General features: G+C 43.3%; 1 protein-coding gene across 1 annotated transcript in view; it reads left to right on the forward strand.

Annotated features, from left to right (window-relative positions):
• cubn (cubilin (intrinsic factor-cobalamin receptor)) overlaps positions 1 to 26,093 on the forward strand; it is a 374,618-nt gene that overhangs the window by 219,474 nt on the left and 129,051 nt on the right. Inside the window, exons 45-53 of the mRNA XM_078200308.1 lie at positions 586 to 764; positions 2,405 to 2,611; positions 7,410 to 7,550; positions 9,871 to 10,052; positions 12,254 to 12,425; positions 13,565 to 13,771; positions 15,363 to 15,512; positions 16,287 to 16,408; positions 17,279 to 17,504. Of these exons, the coding sequence (XP_078056434.1) occupies positions 586 to 764; positions 2,405 to 2,611; positions 7,410 to 7,550; positions 9,871 to 10,052; positions 12,254 to 12,425; positions 13,565 to 13,771; positions 15,363 to 15,512; positions 16,287 to 16,408; positions 17,279 to 17,504 (1,586 nt within the window). The remainder of the gene's footprint in view (positions 1 to 585; positions 765 to 2,404; positions 2,612 to 7,409; positions 7,551 to 9,870; positions 10,053 to 12,253; positions 12,426 to 13,564; positions 13,772 to 15,362; positions 15,513 to 16,286; positions 16,409 to 17,278; positions 17,505 to 26,093) is intronic.

A 26,093-nucleotide genomic window follows, 5' to 3' on the forward strand; every position in this document is an offset into this window, starting at 1 on the left:
CTAATTTCCACCAGAAGAGCAAGACTTCTTCCATTTGGGGATTTAAGGCCAAGTAAAGGTCGTGGAGAGTACAAAATTTAAGATTAAAGATTAAAATCTTGGGTAATGTGAGCAAAATAAGGTCAATTTACTTAAAGCTATTGCTGTTCTTCTTACCATTTTCTCTTGATGGTGAGAGCCTGCAGAGAATTATGGTGGAGCCCAAACCTGTGCTTGGTTTTCACCTATTGTCTCCTCCAACAGGGAGTCATTGGATAATGACAAGTTATGGAAACACGAGGCACTTCTTTTCTCTAATGCAATCTCTGTGGCCAAAAGTAACTGCTACTACTTGAGATCAGCTAATTTAGCATATACCTAGGCTTGAATTTGAGGCAGTACTAATCCATGTCCATATGACTGAACAGCTCATTGCCTGAAACAGAAGAGTCTTAAGAAGAACCCAATTCTTCATTTTCAAGATACATATTGGATTTAGTGAGAAATATGATTGGTAAAAATATAAAATACCTATGCAAGCAAAATGCACAATTACGGTCACAAAGGAACCTAGTGCTTTAACAAGGCTGCTATTTTCCATCCTAGATGTAAATATGATTATCTGGAGCTACGTGATGGAGCTACTTCAAATGCTCCTTTGATTGGACGTTTTTGTGGATCTACTAAGCCTTCCCGCCAGAAATCTACAGGCCGTGTTATGTATGCAAGATTCCAAACTAACCATGGTCTCAGCTATAAAGGATTCAAAGCCAAATACTCAATAGGTACAGTAACTTTGTCAAAATTTGTTGTGATGGATTGTTCTTTGGGAGAAATCAGTAGTTCTTTCATTTTTCTGAGGATATGCGACGGAACATGTTACTGTTCACTGGTTTCAATGGCGAAGAGATCATACAGTACCCACAGGCTTTTGCACTTAAATTTTCAATAGGCAATTCCAGTTAGCTAAGATCCATGATAGGTCATGGTGAAATTGCTGGTATTTTCCAGGGCCATTGGCAACTGGCTTGAAGGTTGGGAAAATAGTGCAGGAAAACACCATGCTATTTTGTGGGAGAGGTGGCAGTTGAGCATATTAAGTGACCAGTTAAGAGCTTTGCCTACCTTTGTTGGGATTTTTTGGTTAAGAGGTGAGAGAAAGAGAGCTCAGATTCTCATAAAAGGATAATCTTCCTTTGTTTATGTACCTGAGGAGAAATCTGATAGCTTTATGATGTGATAATAAGTTATTTTTTCCATGATCTCTTTTGTCAATGGGTCCATGTTTACTCACACAAGAAAAGAGGTATCAAGTGCTTATAGCTCTGTAATTTATAGGATTGTAGCAACAGAAGTTGTGCTTTTAACAAAATTGTGAATGGGTGTTTTGTAAGCACCCATGCCATTGTTCCTAAAGGTGCCATTCGTTCTGTAGAATGTGTATACTGGGTCAATGGACAAAGTAGTGTCATGGCTGGCATGAAGAGTATGAGGTGTCATTGGTGGTGGGTGGGGAACATGGATTGGCATGATGGGACAAGAAAAATAAGGAAGACAAACCAAAGCTCATAAAGAAAAAGGAAACAAAATGTGGGCAGGAGTGAATATCTGAAAATGTTGAACTCAATGTTGTGTCTAGAGGGTGTAAAATAAAAAATGGTATTCCTCGAGCTCACATTGAGTGGCAGGCCAAGGATTGGAAGGTGTTGTGGGAGCAAGGCGAAGAATTGAAATAGCAGACAGCGGAAGCTCAAGATCATACTTGCAGTTTGAATGGAAGTATTCCCCAGAGTGGTTACCCAGTGTATGTTTGTTGTCCCAATGTAGGGTAGATTACAGCATGAATAACAAATGCAATATGCTAAATAAATGGGAGGAAGTACAAGAAAACCCTGTTTCACCTGGAAGGGAGAGGGGAGGAGGTAAAAGAACAGGTGTCGCATCTCCTGTGCTTGCATGGAAAGATATCGCAGGAAAGGGAAGGGTGTTGGGGCTGACTAAGGGATGGACCAGGTTGTCAAGGTAATTGTGGGATTCAGTGGGCTTGTGGTGAATATTGATTGAAAGCCTATACCCAGAAATGGAGGCAGAGAAGTCACGGAAGGAAAGATTTTGAGACAGTCCATTTAATGGCAAGAGAAGGATAGAAACTGGAAGTAAGGTTGATGAAAATGCTTGGAACAAAATATATTCCACATATCCCACTCAAAAGCAAGCATAATTACATTACATGTGAGTATTCATAACCATGTTTATTGTGAACTAATGTGCAATAGTATGATGTCTATGAGTTTATATTACAACAGCAGCTCAAATGGTTAAGAGGATTAATACTTAGTTTATATATAAATTCTCTTTAGAATTAAATATCAAGAATTATAATCTCAAAGTATTTAATGAGGGGATGTTATTCTATCACCTTTAGCTGTATGTGGTGGAGCAGTGTCTGCACAGACTGGATCTCTGCAGAGTCCTGGATACCCCTTATCTTACCCAGACAATTCTCAATGTGAATGGTTCCTGGAGGGACCCGAAGGTCATTATCTCACCATTACTTTTAAAGCATTCAATCTGGAAAGTACACCTGATTGCATCAAAGACTTTCTGGAAATTCGAGAGCATAATGCAAGTGGTGAGTATAACAAATGTTCAGTTTCTTGAAGAACTAATGTCATTTATGGATTAATGAAACAGAAATCAACTCTGATTCCATTGGGAAATGTAAAAATTGATGATACCACATTATCATTTTACGTCCCAATTGAAAGAAACTACAATTTCTTCTTCCTCCTTTTAAAATTGTACCATCCATTCAGCTGAGAGAGAAAGCTAAGTACAAAGCATGTCAATGGCACACTTTGGCTACTAGGCCTTGTGGTCCTGAGTCAGCTGAAAGTAAAACTGATGGATTTTGTTGGACTGGTAACCAGGATAGCTGTGACTCTGGTATAACTATGCCTGATAAATGTGCAACAGTTGAGAACATCACTTTGATGCTCCAATCCTGTTTAGGTTTTGCAGGTCATGGGAAGATTAGTTTCTATCATAATAATGTGCATATCAATTAGTTATGGACAATCTGTTAATGCACTTCTCTACTTCTTTGCTACTATTTTGATTAATGTTACATTTTAAAGGTAAGTTAAGGAAAGCTGTAACTTTAGGCCCACTTTCCGTGAACTCTTTTAAAAAAAAATCCAATCATATGGAAGTTAGTTTAATCAGCCTGGATAACTGAATTAAGCACGAGTAACAAGCCCTCAAGGATCATTAAAAAAAAATGTGCAAATTCATTTAGTACTTATGAAACACATTGTAAAACATGGAAACCTTAATTTAACATTGTTGATTCTCAGGAGAAATAAACAGGGCAGCTGAATAAGTCAAATTCTATTCTAATTACTAGGTTTTTATTAGTATTTTGGTGATTCTATTCCAGCCTTCTGTCTGTTTATAATCAGTTAATAGCGACTGATTAAATTAAACTGACTTTTAATTAATAGAATTATAGAGTTTTGCTGAATTTTTCTCTATGTTTCATGGATTATTTCCTCCAGTTCCTTCCATAATTATGTGAGCAGGTAATCTACTTTTTGTGGTGTTGGTTGAGAAAGAACATTGACCAGGATGTGGAGGCAACTCCCCAGCTGCTCTTCAAGTCGTACATCCACCGGAATAAATTTTTTAATGCCTTGTCTGAAAGATGTGTCAGACAATGCAGTACCCCTACAGAGGTAAACTGCATTGACAGCCTGAACTATATGCTGATGTTTGAGAGCCAACATCTACTTTGGACAGATGTCAGACAGGTGATAGACGGTGTGATTAAGCTACCTGACATTTTCAACAAATCAATGTTCACAGGAACAAAAACAGAAAATGCTGGAAAATCTCAGCAGGTCTGACAGCATTTGTGGAGAGAGAATAGAGCCAACGTTTCGAGTCAGGATGACCCTTCGTCAGAGCTGCTTCAGATTCCAGCATTGCTGTCAGACCTGCTGAAATTTTCCAGCATTTTCTGTTTTTCTTTCAGATTCCAGCATCTGCAGTATTTTGCCTTTATCTTAATGTTCACAGAAAATTTGTTGATTGGAGGAGGGGGCAGGAAATCTGACAAATCCTCCACACAGCTGACCCAGAGGTTGGGTGCAAAGGTGGGTAGACAATCATAGGGAGAGGGTAGATGAAACAGCAGTGAGTAAGACAATATTGTTTGTCACCTAACCGCACAGAAATCGTTAAAACAAATAAAACTAGAAGCTTGCCTGTTTTTGGAGAAAAGGACTGCAGTTTCTTTAAGGACCATTGGTTAGATTGGTACCACAGAATTACATTGCGCTCCTCTGTCTATTATGGGATCCTCTGGCTATTATGTGAATAGCCTTCTGCCTGATGTAGGCAGGTGCCTGGAGCATCTGTGTGAAAAATGCTGCCATTCCTTCGACAGTACCTTCCAAACCCATAACCTCTACCACCTGTAAAGACAAGAGCAGCTGATGGTAAGATCACCCCCAAGGTGTCTGAACAGGAGCCTCCCCCCAGCACACAAGTTTACCTGGAAGCCTCACTACATGCCATGGGCACCCTCATTGCTGGTAAAATACCATTAATTGGTTATTTAAGGGCCTCAGTTGACCTGAGGGCAGGTGGGCTGCCCGACAAAGTATCCTTCCAATGGCAAAATGCTGGCAGAGGTGGATGGACAACTGGAACGGTGCCACATCCCAACTCATCTGTGGTGATTTGTCATGATTGTCTCTTTAAGGGAAACCCAGTTGAGTAAGGGTCACCTGGCTTAGGGGACCAATTGGGACGCAGAGTGGGTAATCACCCCAGGGCCTGGAGACTTCTCTTAGACAGAAGACACGTACAGGACTAGGGTATTCTTGTGGGCTGCTATACTGCTGTACAGTTGTTTTAATAAATACCGTTTGTGTTTCTAATGAAGTCTGTGAAAGTGTATCATTACATCTGGTGATGAGGATAAAATTATTCTGACACTGCCTCTAGCTCAACCCCTGTGAGTATCTTGTTTTAATTGAAGCTTGTATAAAACAAAGTGCCCATCCGAATGCCTCTCTTTAGGTGAATAGCCACATTTGAGATATTGACAGATCTTGAGTGTTGTGGAATCAGAAAAGGGAGACAGTTCCAGGTTGCATGAGCAGTGGGGCAAACACAGCAAGATCCCTAGGTCAGAATCCACAAGAAGAGTGAGCATAATGCAGAAATGTACCTCTGCTTACATTGTAGACTAGTAGGCAAGGTGGTCTGTGAGGCTCAGTGCATAGCAGAGGCTGATACAGAACAAATCTGAATTGGCTAGTTTAGAAATATATAGAGGGGAAAAAAATCAAGAGGAAATAGCACTGAGAAGCAAGAGGCGTGGCTTTAAGTTTAAAGAAGAAATTAAAGTTAAGTTAAACAGAGTTTTTAAAAAAGCACAGAAAACTGTGTTTGAAGTGAAAAACAAAAAGCCCCAAGAAGCTGCAGGAGGTGTTCCAAAACATAGGAAAATGAGGAGGCTGAACTTGATCAGTCCCCGATCGGACCTGAGCCTGCAGGAGTTCTGTGACAGCAATCTCTACACTGGTGGACTTCAAACAGAGAAGTTCTGAAGTTTTTAGAAGAGAAATCCTCAACTTTTTAAAAAAGAAGTTAAACAGTTTAAGAACAACTGCCCAATGGACCTCAAGTGCCAGTGAATTTGACAAAACAACCGGCACATCAAACAAAAAAACTTTCTAAACTGCCAGAATAACAAAAAAATTACACAGATATTAAAGGGCTTTCATTCACTGAAAGCTGAAGTTTCAAAGGTTCAAAAAAGAGTAGCTAGGTTTGCACCAAAACTTCAAAAATGCAGGAAAAACAGAGAAAGCTGATAGCTGCTGACAATTCAGTGAGGGAAAAAAATGACAGGTTTAAAGGGGGAAGCACTTAAAGCAGTAATGCATTTAAAATGGCAAAGTAATTAAAGCAGCAACCACAAGAAGAAACAAATGGCAATGGACAGGAAAATTGAAGAGGACTGCAGATAGAGGGTTACTTTAAAAAAAATCTCCATAAGCAACAAGACTCAAGGAAGAGGTAATGGAAGACCTCCGAGGAGGGCAATGAAAGACCCCAGAATGAGTGCACTGAATGACTCCAAAAGGAGAGCACTGAAAGACTCGCAGAGTGAGAATGGCAAGAGTGACATATGAAGAGAGACTGGATCGATTGGGCTTGTACTCACTGGAATTTAGAAGAATGAGAAGGGATCTCATAGAAACATACAAAATCCTGATGGGACTGGACAGGCTAGATGTGGGCGGAATGTTCCCAATGTTGGGGAAGTCCAGAACTAATGGTCACAGTTGAAGAATAAGGGGTAAGCCATTTAGGACTGAGATGAGGAAAAACTTCTTCACTCAGAGTTGTGAACCTGTGGAATTGTCTGCCGCAGAAAGCTGTTGGAGCCACTTTGTTAAATATGTTCGAGAGGGAGCTGGACGTGGCCCCTGTGGTTAAAGCATCAAGGGGTATGGAGAGAAAGTGGGATACTGAAAGTGCATGATCAGCCATGACCATATTGAATGGTGGTGCATGCTCGAATGGCCTACTCCTGCACCTATTTTCTGTGTTTCTATCACCTGATTTGGGTGACCAATCGGGACACAGAGTGAGTAATCTCAGGGGTTTAAGTCCTCTCTTAGGCAGAAGACATGAGAGAGACAATGGCAGCTTTGCGGGCTACTGTATTGCTGTGCAGTTCTTTTTATTAGTAAATGCCTTCTGTGTTTTAATGAAGTCTGTGAAAGTGCATCATGACACCATTTGTCAGCCCTCTTCCAGGAAAGGGGAGGAGGGACTCTTGATACAGAGCTGATAATGTTACCAAGTTAGCTAAGTTAACAGATCTCACCTCATGCTTTCTTTTTCCCTATACTGTAAGAATCTTATGCCAGTTGAAAATTCATGTGTGACCCAACCTGGCTTCTCTCTATTGTTCAGGATCTTTTAACCAACTCCAACTGATGGCATAGTCTAAGAACTCATTTCTTGATGATCTGTAAGCTTGGAATTATTCCCTAACACATGGTACACTAAAATGATAGTGTTTTCAATGTTATACCTTTCTGTTAGTTATTTTTAGATGAAGACTTGCTCACAAAAAACAAGACAACTATAAATATTAAAACCATTTAAGTCCACAGTGTCGTTGCCTGCTTGAATATTAGTGTGTGTTTTGAGAACCAGCAGATCCATATTAGAAAATCACTAAATGGAATGGGTTAAAGGTGAAAACACACCCATTAATCTTTGGTTATTTAACTTCCTTGTCCTGCTTATTGCATCTTGTAATTAGAATATTGATTTGTACAGCACAGCTGTTGATGTTAAAAGTGCAGATGATGTAGTATCTGATCTCTGTTTCACTCATACAGGCCGTGTGCTGGGGCGACACTGTGGTAGTACATTGCCTAATGCTGTGGATACTTCAGGCAGCATTGCCTATGTCCTTTTCAGCAGCGATAATTCTGGCAGTGGATCAGGATTCAGGCTACAGTTTGAAGCCAGCATTGAAGGTAGTTTACTCCAGTAAACAATTAAATGAATTGCACGTGCTACCTAGTTTGGAGTTATTTTTTTCAAAAAAAAATTTCTGTGCTCAAGATGTGAGATGTTGAAGAATAGGATTTTGTTAATCAGTATTAGCAACATGCACTCCTTGGTTGGGTGTAGAGTGTGGTCTTTGACAGGCTGCTTTAGTACAGCAACAACATTGGCAACAAGGTCCTGTCACAAAAATTGGAACAAATCCAGCCAGTTATTACACAGCCTATTCCCAATCACCAGCAAAGTGATGGAGGCAATTGTCAACAATTTCATTCTGCCAGGGCCACTCAGTTCCAGACCTCATTCCAGCCTTGGTCCAAATAGAAATGAAATAAGAATGCCTGTCCTAACATCAAGGAAACAATTATGTGGCACCAATGGGCCTGATTAAAATTGAAGTTGCTAGAGATCAAGAGGATAACTGTTCAGTGGCTGGAGTCAAAAGCAAGAAGATTTTGGTCACTGGAGTTCAATAATCTGACCACAGTACTTTGCTGCAGTAATTCCTCAGGGCAGTGTCTTAGATCCAACTTTCTTCAGTCGCTTCATTAATGGCTCTTCCTCACTCGTAAGATCACTCATGGGGCTTTTTGCTGATGACTGCCTCGTGTTCAGTTTATTCACAACTTCTCAGGTAATGAAGCAGTCATGCTTGCATACACCAAGACATGGACAACTTTCAGGGTTGGGCAAGTAACATTTGCAGGACACAAGTGGCCAGCAGTGACCATCTCCAGCACGAGAGAGCCCAATCACCATTCTTTGCCATTTATCAAAGTTATTATCACTGGGTTCCCCCAACCATCAGTAAGATTCTGGCAATCACTATAGACCAGAAATTCAAATGTACTAGCCAGATAAATGCAATGACTATTGCAGCAGATCAGAGACTGGGAATTCTGTGGTGAGTTACTCACCGCCTCTACAAGATGCAAGTCAGGAGTATGATGGAATGTCCTTTATTTGCCTAGATAGGTGCAACTGCAGCAACATTCAACAAACTTGACACTATTCAGTGGCAACATTCCACTTGTTTGGCACCTAATCTACTATCCTAAACATCCAACCTATCCTTCACTAATGTATCATAGGTACATTGTGCACTATCTACAGGAAGAACTGTAGCAATTTGCCGAAGCTTCTTTAACAGCACCTTCCAAACCCCAAACCTTTACCAGCCAGAAGGAGAAGGTCAACAGATCACCAGTGTTAACGCTTGCAATACTCCCTCCAAGTAAGACACCACCCTGACGTGAACATACATCCCTGTTTCTTCACTGGTGCTGGGTTGAAATTCTGGACTCACTATTGAGTGACAAGTGGAATACACCAATTTCCACTTTGATGGTTGGATGTTAAAACGCAAAAAGGAACCAACAATGGGGTAGCTGCAATCGAGCTGACATCTGGACAAGGAAACTAGCAAACATAAATGTTGTTTGGGTGGAACGGTGGCACTGCTGCCTCACAGCGCCAGGGACCTGGATTCAATTCTGGCCTCGGGTGACTATGTGGGGTTTGCACGTTCTCTCCATGTCTTTATCGGTTTTCTCCAGATGCTCCGGTTTCCTCCCACAGTCCAAAGATGTGCGGGTTAGGTGGATTGGCCATGGTAAATTGTCCCTTAGTATCAGGGAGACTAGCAGGATAAATACGTGGGGTTACAGTGATAGGATCTGGGTGGGATTGTTGTCAGTGCAAGCTTGATGGGTCGAATGGCCTCCTTCTGCACTGTAAATTCTATGATTCTACGACACAGCAGACAGTGAAACCTGGGCTTCCTGTGGTATTCCATTTGAAAGTTCACCAATCCCACACCCTAAGCATCCAACCCCTGTGAATCACCAAGCCTAAGAATCCACTGATTCTGATATTATGAAGCAGACATGTTGTAATAGCAGGTTATAGTCCTTTCCATCACCATTTATTCTCTTTCCGTCACTGTCCTCCAAAGTTTTTTGTTCCCATTCTAAATTCATACATTTACTTTTAACAGCATCCTCAAATTTGTTTCACCAGAATATGTCAATAGAAAGCTCCACCATGGAGCTTTATTCAACAGATATATAATAAAGGGAAAACTCAAAGCGCGTATTACTACCCTTTACTAACCCTAACCCTGCCCTGAAGTCTTTCTCAATACAAATCAAAATGTAGTAATTATTATTTGATGGTGCAAACACAGTTGGTCTGTATTAACAATGGATGAATACATGCTTAACAGGGTTAGAGATGGAAGATCTTTTTCTTTGGTTCCAGTGAAATTGAGCTTCATACATATTGTTACAGGTTGTGGAGGTGAATTAACTGCTAACACAGGAACCTTCAGCTCACCGAACTATCCAAACAGTTACCTACATGGTCTTGAATGTCAATGGAAAATCACCGTGCAAGTTGGACGCAGAGTGACACTAACGTTCAATGAACTTCACTTGGAAACTCATCTGACCTGTAACTTTGATTATGTTGCTGTAAGTCAAAAATGAAACACACTTATCAAACAGCAACTTAGGGTGAGTTATTCGGGCCAATCTTTCCTCCCAGACCTGGGATTTGACAAGAGTAGCAGTCTGTGCCTGTGTAGGTCCAGGAATGCCAAGATATCCTGTTCAAGATCATTGATATGTCTCAGGAGCATCTGGCACAAGCCCCTCCATGCATCCCCAACTACACCCAGGCCTTGTGCTTGAACGGGATCAAGGTGCTGTGTATGGCTGACTCCTGTACCTATGTAGACCAGAGGAGGAAACAGGAGCATAGTTGCAGGCCTGTGCTTTAGCTCCATAGCCTGAAGATCTTCCTGGGTGAGAGGAGAAGGTAAGCCATCATCACTCCCTCACAACAAGGATAATTTAAGTACCACATTACCAACATCTTTCTTTGTGCTGCCCAGGACCTGAAATCTGTGGGATAGAAGTGCAAGCCCCAACACCTAATTTTTTTGAATGTCCTTGAGAGAGGGTACTTTGACAGACAGGAGAAGAAGAAATAGAGACATGGGACCAGGAATGTTCCCATCCTGTCTCAATGGCATTGGGTTAGGCTTTCACCTGTTGCAAGCAAAGGTCTAGTTCAGTCCCTCCCAATCCCAGGTACAAAATGCAAGAAGTTTGACTTTACTTGATTGAGGTTTCCACTAACTAAGGAAATGTTCAGAATCCTGCAGGCAGGTCACTTTACATAAATTATTAGAAGCACGTTTTGTGTGGCGACCACCCTGAGAAATGTAATGTTAAGCAAACATTCTTTTGTAAGATCCTATTATACATTGACAGCCTACTTAGAGGCTGATCCAACTCCATTTTTAATTTCCAAAATGGTGGCAAGCATTCCTGCCTGAAACAGCCAAGGTGGTTATTTAAATATTTAATTTCGTGTCCTATACCAGCTGTAAGACCTCAGACACAATTCTCAGGTAAAGGCAAAATACTGTGGATGCTGGAATCTGAAACAAAAACAGAAAATGCTGGAGAAACTCAGCAGGTCTGACAGCATCTGTGGAGAGAGAATAGAGCCAACGTTTGAGATTGGATGACCCTTCGTCCGGGCTGTAGTTTGCTGTGTTCATTGATACTGGATATTGCACGGCATTGTTAGGTTGATTGGCCATGCTAAAATTGCCCCTTAGAGTACTGAGATGTGTAGGTTCGAGGGATTAGCGGGTTAATATGTAGGGGTATGGGGGTAGGGTCTGGGTGGGATTGTGGTCGGTGCAGACTCGATGGGCCAAATGGCCTCTTTCTGCACTGTAGGGTTTCTATGAGCCCACATGCTCAAATATTATTCCAAAGGCACTTTGATGGCCCAACTTGGCATTTTTGATATGCCATCCATGTATCAGCAGAACTACCAACCATGGAGGGCATCACAACCAACACCAATTCTCCTCTCAATCAATGTCTATTCACACACACACACACACACACACCCCAGCATTGGTCTCCCCATAGTGATCAGCAGAAGGAACCCTGGTTGATATTTTTCTTCTCTTTTTGCTAGCTGATGGAGATGGAAGGTGATTGTAGAAAAGCTACCTTTGCCACCTCGCATGCCCAAATAATTAATTCAACAAATCAGCCCAGAACACGGTTTGAAACTGGAGCTTCCCAACATAACTGGTTCAGGGACAGACCGAAAGTGTACCCAGAGCCCCTACAGTGCAGGAGGAGGCCTTTCGGCCCATCATGTCTGCACCAACTCTCCAATTGAGCATTCCACTGAGGCCCTATCCCATAACCCCACATATTTACTCTGCTAATCCATCCCCCCAACCTATACATCTTGGGACACTAAGAGGCAATTTAGCATAGCCAATCCACCTAACCTGCACATTTTTGGACAGTGGGAGGAAACCCACACGGACACGGGAAGAATGTGTAAACACCACACAGACAGTCACTCAAGGCTGGAATTGAACCCGGGTCTCTAGTTCTGTGAGGCAGCAGTGCTAGCCACCGTGCCACCTTACCTGCTGTGGTAAGGAAGGAGTCATTAGGACATTTTTTAAAGATACCTGACTCATTAACAAGTACATCTATCATGCCAATGATTTTAAACATTGATTTATCATCACAGATTTAGATGTAATATGTTGCTAAAGACATCTGTGACGTCAAACTGTAAGGATTTTCTTTGGTATTAATTCTTTAGTTGATGATGTCTCCATCACCAGGTATACAATGGCCTTCAACCCAATTCTCCCATGCTACACAAGTATTGTAGTACCATTGACCCTGGAACACAAGTGATGTCATCTGGAAATACCATGCGGCTTCTTTTTGTGAGTGACAAATCAGGTTCAAACAAAGGCTTCAGCGTGACTTACACTTCAGACAAGGATGCAGGTCAGCCACGTGTCATTCGCGCGCCATGTGCAAATGTTGTTCCATGCATGCTTAAACATTTCCGCTGTGAGATTGGATATGTAATTTTAACTATGAACTTTATTGATTTCATAACATACAAGGGATGTGGATGATACAGGCAAGTTCACACATTTTTACCAGTTATTAGTTGTCCCGAGAAAGAGTGATCGGCCTTTAGCTTAAATCACTGCAGTCTTGGTGCTAATGGTGTTCAGGAGGGAAGTCCAGATTTTTGACACAACAACAATAAAAGAAGGGTGATATCAGCCCATGTCAGGGGAACCTGGAAATCATGGTGTGCCCACAACATTGCTAATCTTGTCTGTCTCACTGGTAGAGTTAGAGGAGTGGAGTGTATGATTTGAGACTTAGTGACAGCAGGATTTGCAGAGGTGGGGGCGAGGTGATGCCTTGAAGTGAATGATAAATAATAGTGAAGATTGTGAAAACAAAACATTGGGGAACAGAGAGAGACAAGGACAGGAGTTATAGGTGATTGGGGGTGTGATATGAGACAGGACCTGTCAGAAGTCGTTATTGTATGAAGTCAGTACATGCAGAGGTTTAAGTTTCAGGGAGGTGGCAATGGGGAGGGCAAGAGTATAAAATTGGACTGTCATCTGTTGTAGTATGCAATAGTTGACGTGGCAGTTTTGGCAGTGTGGTTTTGTTTTCTCTTGGACAGTAACGTTTTTGTGTCTACAATTTGGACAGGATTCTTCGGCTGCGCGCATTCCAAGCCCGGGAATTCCCACCCAAGTTCAACGGACCTTTAAATGGCCCATCCAATTTTCTGTCCCGCCTGCTGAGATTCCTGCAACAGGCAGGACAGGAAATTTCTGGCCTTTTTCTTTCTTTCTCTTGTAAGGACTAGCTTCAGTCCCTCCCTCCCTATATTGTGCTTCTGTTACCTATGGTATTATGTGCAATTTGATATCTCTGAGCCCTTATCACGAGTGCAAAATCCTTTGATCATTTGTCTTTCCTTCCTATCTCTCTAACCATTCCTTTCTATCCTTCTAACTATGCAGCAACCATTCCTTATAATACATGCAGCTTAATTTTTGCAATGTGTCTCTTATTCATTCAGCTTGTAACGTTTTGTTTTACGATTTCAGTCTGTGGCAGCACCTTGATGGACGCAAATGGTGGGAACTTCACTTCTCCTGGCTTTGATGGTGTGTCGAACTACACAAACAATCTTAACTGTGAATGGGTCATTCAGAATTCCCGCACCACAAATTCATCCATTCATATCCAGTTCTCCAGCTTTCACCTGGAAAACCATCCAGCTTGTCAGAACGATTACATTGAGTTCCGATTTGGTGAGTGATTATTACCCCTGTACATTGATGCATGAACTGACAATAAATAAAGAAATTGATATATTTTGCTGCTAAATGAAGGTAATGCAATGGATGCCTTGTATATGGACTTTTAAAATGCTTTTGATAAAGTACCACACAATAGACCTGTCCGTAAAATTGAGGTCCATGAGTTGAAAGTTACATTGGCAGTGTGGATATAGAAACATAGAAAATAGGAGCAGGAGTAGGCCATTCGGCCCTTCAGGCCTGCTCTGAGATTCATTATAATCATGGCTGACTATTCAACTCAGTAGCCTAATTCTGCCTTCCCCACAGTTTTTCTTGGGTTTTTTTGCACTCTTTGGAGTGTGGGAGGAAATGTGCATTCTTTGGACTGTGGGAGAATGTGCAAACTCCACAGTTAACCAAGGCCAGAATTGAACCTGGATTCCTGGCACTGTGGGGCAGCAGTGCTAACCACTGTGCTCCGTGCTGCCATTGCTGGAACTTTCAAAAAACATTATTGAAAATACTCTCACCGTCTCCAACATCCACAGCATACCTCCCTTTTAAAAAGTTCAGGCTGGCTTTAGACACTTGCTGATGCATACCGCTAATGAACAGCATGTGAAACACTGTCAGCATGAAGCAATCACTTAAAGTTAAGGCAAAATACTGTGGGTGCTGAAATTTGAAATTTGAAAAACAAAATGTGCTGGAAAAGCTCTGCAGCATCTGTGGAGAGAGAATAGACCAATGTTTCGAATCAGGATGACTCTTCGTCAGAGCTTCTTCAATCACTTAAAGTAGCCGGCAACACAATTGTGACATGCTGCATACACCACACTCAATTGATGTGGATTGATCATTCATTGTGATCCCCATGCCCATTTGACATCTTATCCATTTTAGCCCACATATTCCTGTTCCACCCGCCATGGGAATCGTAGTGGGCAGGACACAGACCATGCAAAGATCCATTCACCTCGGGTGGGATTTTCCGGCCTTGAGGCGAGTGCGGCCGGAAAATCCCACCCTTTGTGTTTCCTTTAATCTAACTCTAACTTCAATGAAAAGAACACTAACCAATACGCGCGCTGCATTGCTGCAGGTGCAGATAGGTTGAAGTATTGTCATGCACATTCATGTGAAATTCCCCCAAACACTGCATTAAATCATTTTAAATAAACAAGTTAATAGCCTGATTGTGATAGTAAAATGAAGGATATCATAAGAATATTTTAAAGCATTCACATGCTCCTATGTTGATGTATAATTCACTCAATAGTTGCCAGATTGGTATGCGCACCAACACCATCTGCAGTTTCCCCATAATTGCATGTATATTTGCGTAATTTGTTTTTGCTAATGAGAGCCTTATAAAAATAAACTGACATCTGTCCATGGGGAGCTGTTATCCTAAAAAACATTACACAACTAGATAATTTTGTGAAATATCAGTGTACGTCAGAAAATTGTTCCCATGTCAAATCTACAAAACAACAATATCAGTAAAACAGTTGCACAGATTTCAATATCTTCTACCCACTGCCCTACTGACTTATGTAATGTACCGTTAATTAATTTTTCTTTTCCTTCACCCCCTCAGGAGATTCGAATGGTGATGTAATTGCCAGGCTGTGTGGACAGTCTGCTCCCACTATTCCACTGGTGATACCTTCCCAGCAGGTCTGGGTGCATTTCTTATCTGGTCCATTAGTGGAAGATATTGGTTTCTTTGCCAAATATAGTTTTACAGGTCAGCACTTTTTCTTGAGACAAGTTATCCATTTAATGGTATTCCCAAACCTTAAAAATCGTAATTAATGTTGTACAGAATTGCATTGTTGAAAGAAAAGTTATGACATTTGTATCAAGTTCTTTTCTCCATTATTTAATGAGGCATAAGTCATTTAAAGTCATTGATTTACACTTGGTACAATGAAGATGTCTTTTGAAATGAGTCACCAAACACTGATGGAATCATACAAATTTCAATGCAGAATTATAGAAAGTTCCATACAGAGTCATAGAAATTTCTGTACAGAAACAAAAAAAAATACAAAATCATAGAAATTTTAGCATAGAATTGTAGAAAATTCAATACAAAATCATAGAAATTTTAGCATAGAATTGTAGAAAATTCAATACAAAATCATAGAAATTTCAGTAGAGAATCATAGAAAGTTCATTAAAGAATCATAGAAATTTCAGTCCAAGAATGATAGACACTTCAGTACAGAATCATAGAAAATACATTACAGAAAGAGGCCATTTGTCCTATTGTACATGTTCAGTGCTACCTCTCCCATTAGAATTATTTAGCCCCATTTCCCATTTCCTTCTCCATATCCTTTTGTATTTTTTTTAACTATTTATCTACTTATCCAATTTCTCTCTTAAATGTCTTGATTGAAATCAGGAGTCATGTGTCATAAACCAATATAGCATGTCCGACTCACCAAGAATATTTTCATCAAGGTTGTGACCTTCCAATATATGTAATTTTAATTGAGTTTCTCTCCTCTTTTAGAATGTGGAGGCATTCAGATTGGAGAAAATGGATTCATTTCAAGCCCCAACTACCCATCACACTATAATCCTTTGACCCATTGTGCATGGAGGCTGGAGGCCCCAGAAGGACACACAATAACTGTGAGTCTATTTTTGAAAATGCATGGAAATGTAAGATAAATGAGGTAGAGGCGATTAAATAGTTGCGATCCTGAGACTTAAAGATGCGTTCCTCCAATTCCAGCCTCACCTATGTAACAGCCGCTGGGACTTGCACTTTCCCAAGTTCAAACCCCCGAACACTTGATGCCAACCACTGATGCACACGTCAGAACTACAATTCCTTTCAGGCACCATGGGCTGGGTCTAACCCTGATCCCATGCTGCCACTCCTCACTGTGCAGACGCAATGTGCCACAAGCCGCATGGGTAATATAATTCCGACCATTGATTGTGTCAGGAAAGAACTGCCCCCTCCTCCGTGATTGGCTCAGCAGAGTGATTAACCTGTAAATTCGGGAAGGGTGTAATAATTTCAATCAGGCCATTGAGGTTGGCCTATCGGAGTGTGAACTCCCTGATTAAGGATACAATTAATAGGCCAATCAGGGAGTCTTTGCCTTGTACTTAACTGGGAGTGTCAGTTCCTCTGACACCCCCGGAGGTCGACTGCTGACTGATAACACTCTATGTACTGCTGTTCGAGTTGTAAATAAAGGAATTTCAGTGAAGGGACTTCTGCCTCTGCAGACTTATTACAAAGGGATTTCAAAGTTCTGCCCCTGATTGGCTGTGAGGGACTCGCTCATCATTTTGGGCCCCTGTTATTTGGGAGCCCTGTGCCTCAATAAGGTGTGGTTCATTGCAAATCCACCCCGGATACAAGCCTACACTAACATCTGACTCAGGAAAATCTTCACAACTATCTCTTTCCACTAACCATAAGCAATGTCATTGAAGATGCACTCGTACTGTTTAATTTTTGCATGACCTGCATTTTTCTGTTCACAGCTGAAGTTCGTTTACTTTGATTTAGAGCCTCATTCGACTTGTGATTGGGACTCTGTCACAATCATGAATGGTGGTTCCTTCAGCTCACCAGTCATAGGCCAATACTGTGGAAGCACCTCACCCGAGATGATTAAATCTGGTTCAAACAAATTGTTCATTATATTTGGCTCTAGCCAAAGTGTGGAACATCGTGGTTTCTATGCCACATGGATATCTGATTCGGCAGGTAAGAGAAAGAAAATCTGTTATCTGTTCTGAAATTTACTGTGAAATGTTTCCTAAATCCTTGTTAGCATGTGAAAGTTTACAATCATTGAGTAGAACAACTGATGGTCACTGTTACATTCCTATATGTGTGATGCAGTTATAATTAAACAGTTTACTAAAGTCATCTACCATCTTCCTCTCCTTTTAATTTGACGGCAGAATTATATATTGAACTTAATGAGACAGCATCCTATTCTATTGTCTTGTTTGTGATTAATAAAATAGACAACCAAAGACATCTATGACAACACAACTGAATAAAATATACAAGTAGATAGTTCCAGTGAACAAGGAGCAATCCTTTCTCAACTAATGCTGAGACAAATAAATCACCAGCACTGTTACAATACATTGTGCTGAATTGGACCAGCTCCCAACTCAGCTTCATTCCCAAAATTACATTATGGTTCTTTAATCATTCAGTTGGAAGCTCACATTTTTAACAGTTGGTCATTGAGTATTTGCCAAATTGTGTCATCCAGTATTCAGCAGTACACTACTCTCAGATACGGAATACTAGCATTGAAACATATTTTAATGTCTTCAAGGCATTTTAAGACAATTCATGGCATCGAGCAGATTTAATGTTGTAAATGCCCAACATGTGAACCTACATACAAATTAGGAGCAGGAGTAGGCCACTCAGCCCCATGGCTGATTGACTGTAACTTTAATCCCACATTCCCGCCTAACCTTGATAACCTTTCACCCCCTTGTTAATCAAAAATTTGTCTAATTCTGTCTTAAAAATAGTAAAAGACTCTGCTTCCACTGCCTTTTGAGGAAAGGAGTTCCAGAGACTCACGACCCTCTGAGAGAAAACAATTTTTCTCATTCCTGTCTTAAATGAGCTACCCGTTATTTTTAAACAGTGATCCCTAGTTCTAATCCTCTGATGCGCGATAAATCACACGGGAGGCAGGATGTACCCAGGAAATAAAGGCTTTTATTGCCAACAATAACGGAGCTACTATATACAATATACAATCCCAGACTAAAGGGTCACCAGGCAGAGCAGTGACCTTTATACCTCTCCCGGAAGGCGGAGCCAACTGGGGTGTACCATAGGACTATATTAACAGGTAGAACAGCCCAACCCTAACCCTAACAGTAACATATCTACAGACTCATAGTACTGGCCAGACCATGGCTCAGCACTCCTGGTGGTAACCAACAATGGTTCACCACATTCACCCCTCCTTTTAAAACAAAGGCCGGCGGGGCACAGAAAAACAGAACAACTGTTCATCTGTCTATAAGTTCAAACGGTTTGGGGGACCGCACCGTCGCTGCGACCTCCTCAACACCGGCGATGACGCCGGTTCAGGCAATCGCGGTGACCTTCTCTCCAAGGCGGTGTCCAGTGACTCCTCCAGTTCCTCACGGGCCGGTAGACCACGAGGTGGTGACAATCCGCTGGACTCGAGCACGCCTCGAGGTGGCGACAATCTCCTGGACTCAGGCAAGCTGTACACGGGAGTAAGAGGGTTAAGTGGTGGTCCCGATACTGCCCGCGCCGTGTCAGGAGGGGAGATAATGGTTGGGGGGTCCCTAACTGGGGGTGTGGGAGCGACAGGGGTTTCCAAGCCCCCTGCTGGCGCCAGATCTCGAATCGAGACCGTGTCCTCTCGCCCGTCAGGATATGCCACATAGGCATACTGAGGGTTGGCGTGGAGGAGATGGACCTGTTCAACCAAAGGGTCGGACTTGCGGGTCCTAACATGCCGCCGCAGGAGGACAGGTCCTGAGTACGTCAACCAAGATGGTAATGAGGTCCCAGAGGAAGACTTCCTGGGGAATGAAAACATTCTCTCATGAGGAGTAGCGTTGGTTGCCGTACACAGGAGTGAGCGTATGGAGTGGAGCGCATCAGGGAGTACCTCTTGCCAACGGGAGACTGGAAGACCTTTAGACCTCAACGCCAGTAAGACAGCCTTCCAGACTGTAGCATTCTCTCGTTCAACCTGTCCGTTACCCCTTGGGTTGTAGCTCATGGTTCTACGAGAGGCAATCCCATATGAGAGCAGGTATTGCCTCAAGTCGTCGCTCATGAACGACGAGCCCTTATCGCTGTGGATATAACAGGGGTAACCGAACAGGGTGAAAATATCCCGTAATGCCTTGATAACCGTGGCAGCGGTCATATCAGAACAGGGAATGACAAAAGGGAATCGTGAGTACTCATCAATCACATTGAGGAAGTACACGTTCTGATCTGTCGAGGGAAGGGGGCCCTTGAAGTCCACACTCAGTCTTTCGAAAGGACGAGTGGCCTTAATGAGGTGTGCCCTGTCAGGTCGGTAAAAGTGCGGTTTGCATTCCGCGCATACCTGGCAGCTTCTGGTTATGGACCTGACATCCTCCACCGAGTAGGGTAGATTCCGGGCCTTTATGAAGTAGAAGAGCCGAGTGACCCCCGGATGGCAGAGGTCATTGTGGAGAGCCTGTAATCGATTCTCCTGCACACTAGCGCATGTTCCACGCGACAGGGCGTCCGAGGGCTCGTTGAGCTTCCCTGGACGGTACATGATATCATAATTGTAGGTGGAGAGTTTGATTCTCCACCTCAAGATTTTATCATTCTTGATCTTACCCCGTAACGTGTTGTTGAACATGAACGCCATGGACCGCTGGTCCGTGAGCAGAGTGAACCGTTTTCCCGCCAAGTAATGGCGCCAATGCCGAACGGCCACCACAATGGCCTGGGCCTCCTTTTCCACCGCAGAATGCCGAATTTCAGGGCCTTGGAGGGTGCGAGAGAAAAAGGCGGCGGGCCTGCCCGCCTGGTTAAGTGTGGCGGCCAGGGCGAAATCAGATGCATCACTCTCCACCTGGAAGGGGATGGACTCATCAATAGCGTACATCGTGGCTTTCGCGATGTCAGCTTTTATTCTTGCAAAGGCTAAGCGAGCCTCTGTTGTTAGGGGAAAGGAGGTAGACTTGATGAGCGGACGGGCTTTGTCCGCGTAATTGGGAACCCACTGTGCACAGTATGAGAAGAAGCCTAAGCATCTTCTCAGTGCTTTGATGCTAGTGGGCAGGGGGAGTTCGAGGAGGGGACGCATACGGTCTGGATCAGGGCCAAGGACCCCGTTTTCAACCACGTATCCGAGGGTAGCTAGGCGGCGCGTGCGAAATACACACTTCTCCCTGTTGTAGGTCAGATTCAGGCGAGATGCAGTGCGTAAGAATCTAAGAAGGTTGGCATCGTGGTCCTGCTGGTCATGGCCGCAGATGGTGATGTTATCCAGGTACGGGAAGGTAGCCCGCAGCCCGTTCTGGTCCACCATTCGGTCCATAGCACGCTGGAAGACCGAGACCCCATTCGTGACACCAAAGGGAACCCTTAAAAAGTGGTACAGGCGACCATCCGCCTCAAAGGCCGTGTATTGTCGGTCCTCTGGGCGAATGGGGAGCTGGTGGTAAGCAGATTTTAAGTCGATGGTGGAGAACACCCGGTACTGCGCAATCTGATTGACCATGTCAGATATGCGCGGGAGGGGATACGCATCCAGCTGCATGTATCTGTTAATGGTCTGACTATAGTCTATGACCATCCGGGGTTTGTTCCCATTCTTAACCACCACGACTTGCGCTCTCCATGGACTAGCGCTAGGTTGGATGATCCCTTCCTTGAGGAGCCGCTGAACTTCAGATCGAATGAAGATTCGATCCTCAGCGCTGTAACGCCTGCTCTTTGTTGCGATGGGCTTGCAGCCTGGCATGAGATTCTGGAATAGGGAGGGTGTGGTAATCCTGACGTCGAGAGACTACATGTGGAGTGCGTTGGGCAATTTAGAGGCTGCAGAGCTCCCACTGAAAGCGGAGGGAGTGGTCCATCGTACTGCAGGGTTACACTCTTCAGGTGGACCATAAAATCTAGTCCTAGGAGTATCGGCGCGCAAAGGTGCGGTAACACAAGGAGCCTGAAGTTCTCGTAAACCATGCCCTGCACTGTCAGATTGACCACGCAGCTCCCTAGCACGGTGACAGACCGGGACCTTGACGCCATTGAAATTGTCTGCTTGACAGTCCGAATCTGGAGACCGCACCGCTTCACGGTGTCAGGGTGAATGAAGCTCTCCGTGCTCCCGCTGTCAAACAAACAATAAATCTGGCGTCCGTTTACCTGTATGTCCATCATGGACTTGTCGAGTCTGTGAGGCTTGGCCTGGTCCAGAATGATTGACGCCACCGTTAGATCGTGGGTGCAACTGCAGGCAGCTGAGATGGTTGATGACGGCCCCTGCTGGCCATTTGCGGTCAGTGCCGACCAAAATGGCTGCCCCCATAGGTCGCACGTGGTCGATGGCGCCAAAACCGGCGGCCCCTGCAGGTCGCACGTGTCTTGCGACTCCGTCGTTAGGAATGGCGACACCCTGGAATCGCATGTGGTGGAAGACCTCGATGGCGCAGAAGACAAGGAGGCCGGCTCCGGGGAGTCACACGCCACACTGCTGTGTTTGGAGGGTGGTTTGGTCTGGCATACTTTGGAATAATGTCCCTTCTTGCCACAGGCGGAGCACAATACCACTTTAGCTGGACATCGCTGCCGAGGGTGTTTCACCCCCCCACAGAAGTAACACCGCGGGCCACCTGGAGCTGCTGCCGTCGTCCGGTCCGAGGCTGGAAACGCAATCGCGTAGTTTTTCGAACCCGCTGAATAAAGTGGAGTCTGCGGCTGCACTTGCCACAATGTCCCCATGCAGTCGTCGGGGTACATCTCCAGACTTTTGGAGGCCGTTTCTAGAGCGTCAGCTAACTCTACGGTTTTAGTGCGGTCGAGGTTACCTTGCTCCAGCAGCCGAAGGCAGATGTACGACGAGCCGATTCCCGCCACGAACGCATCTCGAACTAGGTCGCTCATGTACTGGGCCGCCGACACTGGCTTGCAGTTGCAGGCTCTGGCTAGCTGCTGAAGTTCACACAGGTACTGTTCCGTCGTTTCGCCGGGCTGCCGCCGTCGAGTGGCTAGAAGGTGTCGAGCATGGATCTCATTCGGCGGTTTGTTGTATCGCTTTTTGAGAAGCTCGAGGGCCCCTTTGTAGTCTTGGGCCTCATGGATTGCTAAGTATACAGCGTCGCTTACCCTCGCGTGGAGAACCCGGAGTCTGTCGGCGTCGTTGTGGACCGCTGTGGAGGCGTCGACGTAATCTTGGAAACACTTCAACCAATGGTTGAAAGTGTTCGATGCTCCCGCCGCACGTGGATCCAATGTAAGCCGTTCGGGTTTCAGCATTTGCTCCATGGTTCTCTTTTGTTTTTTTTCGTTAAAAAAAAAAATTTTCTTGTTGGCAATAAAATTGATGCGCGATAAATCACACGGGAGGCAGGATGTACCCGGGAAATAAAGGCTTTTATTGCCAACAATAACGGAGCTACTATATACAATATACAATCCCAGACTAAAGGGTCACCAGGCAGAGCAGTGACCTTTATACCTCTCCCAGAAGGCGGAGTCAACTGGGGTGTACCATAGGACTATATTAACAGGTAGAACAGCCCAACCCTAACACCAACAGTAACATATCTACAGACTCATAGTCCTGGCCAGACCATGGCTCAGCACTCCTGGTGGTAACCAACAATGGTTCACCACATCCTCTCCAAGAGGAAACATCCTCTCCACATCCACTCTGTTAATACCCCTCAGGCTATTAAAGATTTCAGTCAAATCACCTCTTACTCTTCTAAGCTCTGGTGAATATAAACCTCTCCGATCTTTCTTCGTAAAACAACCCACCCATTCTTGGTATTAGTCGAGCAAACCTCCTCTGAACTGCTTCAAATGCATTTACATCTTTCCTGAAATAAAGAGACCAATACTATACAAAATACTCCAGATGCCCTACACAACCTGTCTACTCTTGCATTTAATTCCCCTTGCATTCTATTAGCTTTCCTCATTACTTGTTGTACCTGTATACTAGCCTTTTGCGATTCACGCACTAAGGCACCCAAATCCCTCTGCACGTCAGGGCTTTACAGTCTCTCACTATTTAAATAATATGCTTCTGTTTTACTCTTTCTGCCAAAGTGGACGATTTTACATTTGCCCACATTGTATTCCATTTTCCAGAATGTTGTCCACTCACTTAACCTACCTATGTTCCTTTGTAGCCTCCTTATGTCCACTTCACAATTTACTTTCCTACCTATCTTTGTGTCATTAGCCAATTTAGTAACAATACCTTCAGGCCCTTCATTCCAGTCATTTATATAAATTGTAAAAGGTTGAGGCCCCAGCACTGATCACTGCAGCACACCACTCACCACATCCTATCAACCATAAGAATACCAATTTATGACAACTTTCTGTTTCTTGTTAGCTTGCCAATTTCCTACCTTACTGCTAGAAAATCACATTGCAAGTAGTCTATATCCTCAATTAACTTTTGTATTTGAAACATACGTTTGGTTAAAATTGACCCATTCAATGTAACCTCTTTGCCTTAAACTTAAGGGCCAAAGGAACTTGCTTGTCTCATGATTGCTTTGGTATTACTTTTAAAAGAAATCCATCATATTATAAAGTGGCATAAAATAAAGTTGCACAGATTGCTTTCACTTAGTTGTGCCATTCTTTACCTTCATCTTTTTTAAAATCTGTGTAACTCAATAAATGTTTTATGATAAAGCCAAAGGTTTTCCCTGCAGAGATTGATGTTTATTAAATAGAAGCGAATGGTACCAATAAAGCCAATGCAGCTTCCTGTTATTTTCCATTCTGGCATTCTTCCATTGAGGGAAATAAAACTCAATAGGAAAATAAAATGTTTCAAAATACAGGCATCAGCAGAACATGAAACATCTGCAGCAGTGATAACCTTGTTAGTGGTGGGCTGTTGGCAAAAATGAAGTCCTAATTGTCATGATCTCTAAACAAGTAATTCATACACAAAATATATTCTCCTGTGCTTATCTTCGATAGTGATAATTGTATGCAAGTGTTGCCTCTTATCTGCCGCACAGTCTGTTTTAACCCTTATACGGTGGACAAATGACTACGAGTAGACGTCTTATTGGTACAACCAATATTTATTTAAACCCACACAATCAATAATCACCCACCCAACCAACGATAAGTTATCTTACAAGAAAATACTAGAATTCAAATCCAATATAAGACCTTAACTTAACTTTGCGTGACTGGCAAGTACCCAAGCAGATATTGGCCTTTATCTGTGCGCTGGTCTCGGTAGTCGCCTGCGTAGTCTGGTCCTTTGGTCTGGTCTGGCACTCTGGCTGTGGTCTTCCTTCCTTCCTTCTCGGTTGTGGTGGCTCTCCTCTTGCTGGTCGTCGCTGGCGATGGTCACCGGTGTTGTAGCCCGTTCGTGGGGTCAGAGAGAGAGAGAGAGATTCGTGGTTGCGCAGCACCCTTTATACCCCGTTGGGTTTCACGCCCCTTTTGGCTATTGCCAATCCATCGATCAGGACTTGATCACCCTGATCGATACAGGTGCTGCCACACCGATCGCTGGGTGTGTCCCCAACGGCCATGTCTGTGGGTGCTGGAGGCACATAGGTCACATATCTCCCTCCCAAATAAGGGGTCACGGTGCCCTTATGTCTGGTAAACAATCCAGTGTGACCAGAACGTCCCTTTCATCCTGGAGATGACCCATATCCTGTGTATTCACTCGTCTGGGCTGCAGCCTGTTTGTCTCTGTCTTTAAACTGCAGCCTGTCGTTTTAGTTCTTGCCCAATTTTCCCAGAGTGCTTTTCAAATCGCCATCTTAGATGGCCCGTTTGGCCCCACAAGTACATTGCCCTCTCCAAGCCTTTTGATTTTGTGCTGAACAATTAGCTTCAATTACAGGAATTGAGACTTCAAGAGGGCGATTCTCCCATAAAAGTTCTGAGTGCTGAATTTACAGGAAAACTGGTGTAAATCACAATTATTTTTTCAGTGGGAGTTCAGACTCACATCTCCCACACTCTGTGCAATGCAGAGGTCACAATCATGAATATCTTTAAAAGCACGGGGTGGGGCCCATTCACGCCAGAGTCTGATAGTTCCAGGCTTCTGCGCATGTGCAGTGGCCCCGATCTGTCAACCTCTGGTTTGGAATCCTGGAATTCCAATTTTTTGGAATTTGAATTTCAAATTTCACCCCAACATTCACAAAGCAGACCAACCATTGCCATTATTGAAACGCATTGTTTGGTGGTGTGCTGCACTTTGGACATTGTGTTCTCAGCTAGGTTTTCAAACCAAAACACTACTAATTGACCATATTAGATACCTATGTTCCTTGTTAGTTTAATGATTTCATCAGAACATTTTATTCGAACGAGAATTAAAAATGCTTGCAAAAAATACTGCAAGGCTACAGATTAATTCTAACGACCAACTTTATACTTAGATAATGTTCCGCAACTATTTACTTTTCACTAAGAGGTTGCAATTTGAAATTTCTGCAGTGTTTTCACATTGAGCCTGTCAAATGTGCGCACTATTTTTTTGTTACCTTTTTTCCAGAGCTATGATGGAAGCACAGGGACAGGGAATTATAACGGTTTGAGGCTTTTTTGCCTCATCTTCCA

Source organism: Mustelus asterias, chromosome 2 (genome assembly GCF_964213995.1).
Source record: "Mustelus asterias chromosome 2, sMusAst1.hap1.1, whole genome shotgun sequence".
Lineage (NCBI taxonomy): Eukaryota > Metazoa > Chordata > Chondrichthyes > Carcharhiniformes > Triakidae > Mustelus > Mustelus asterias.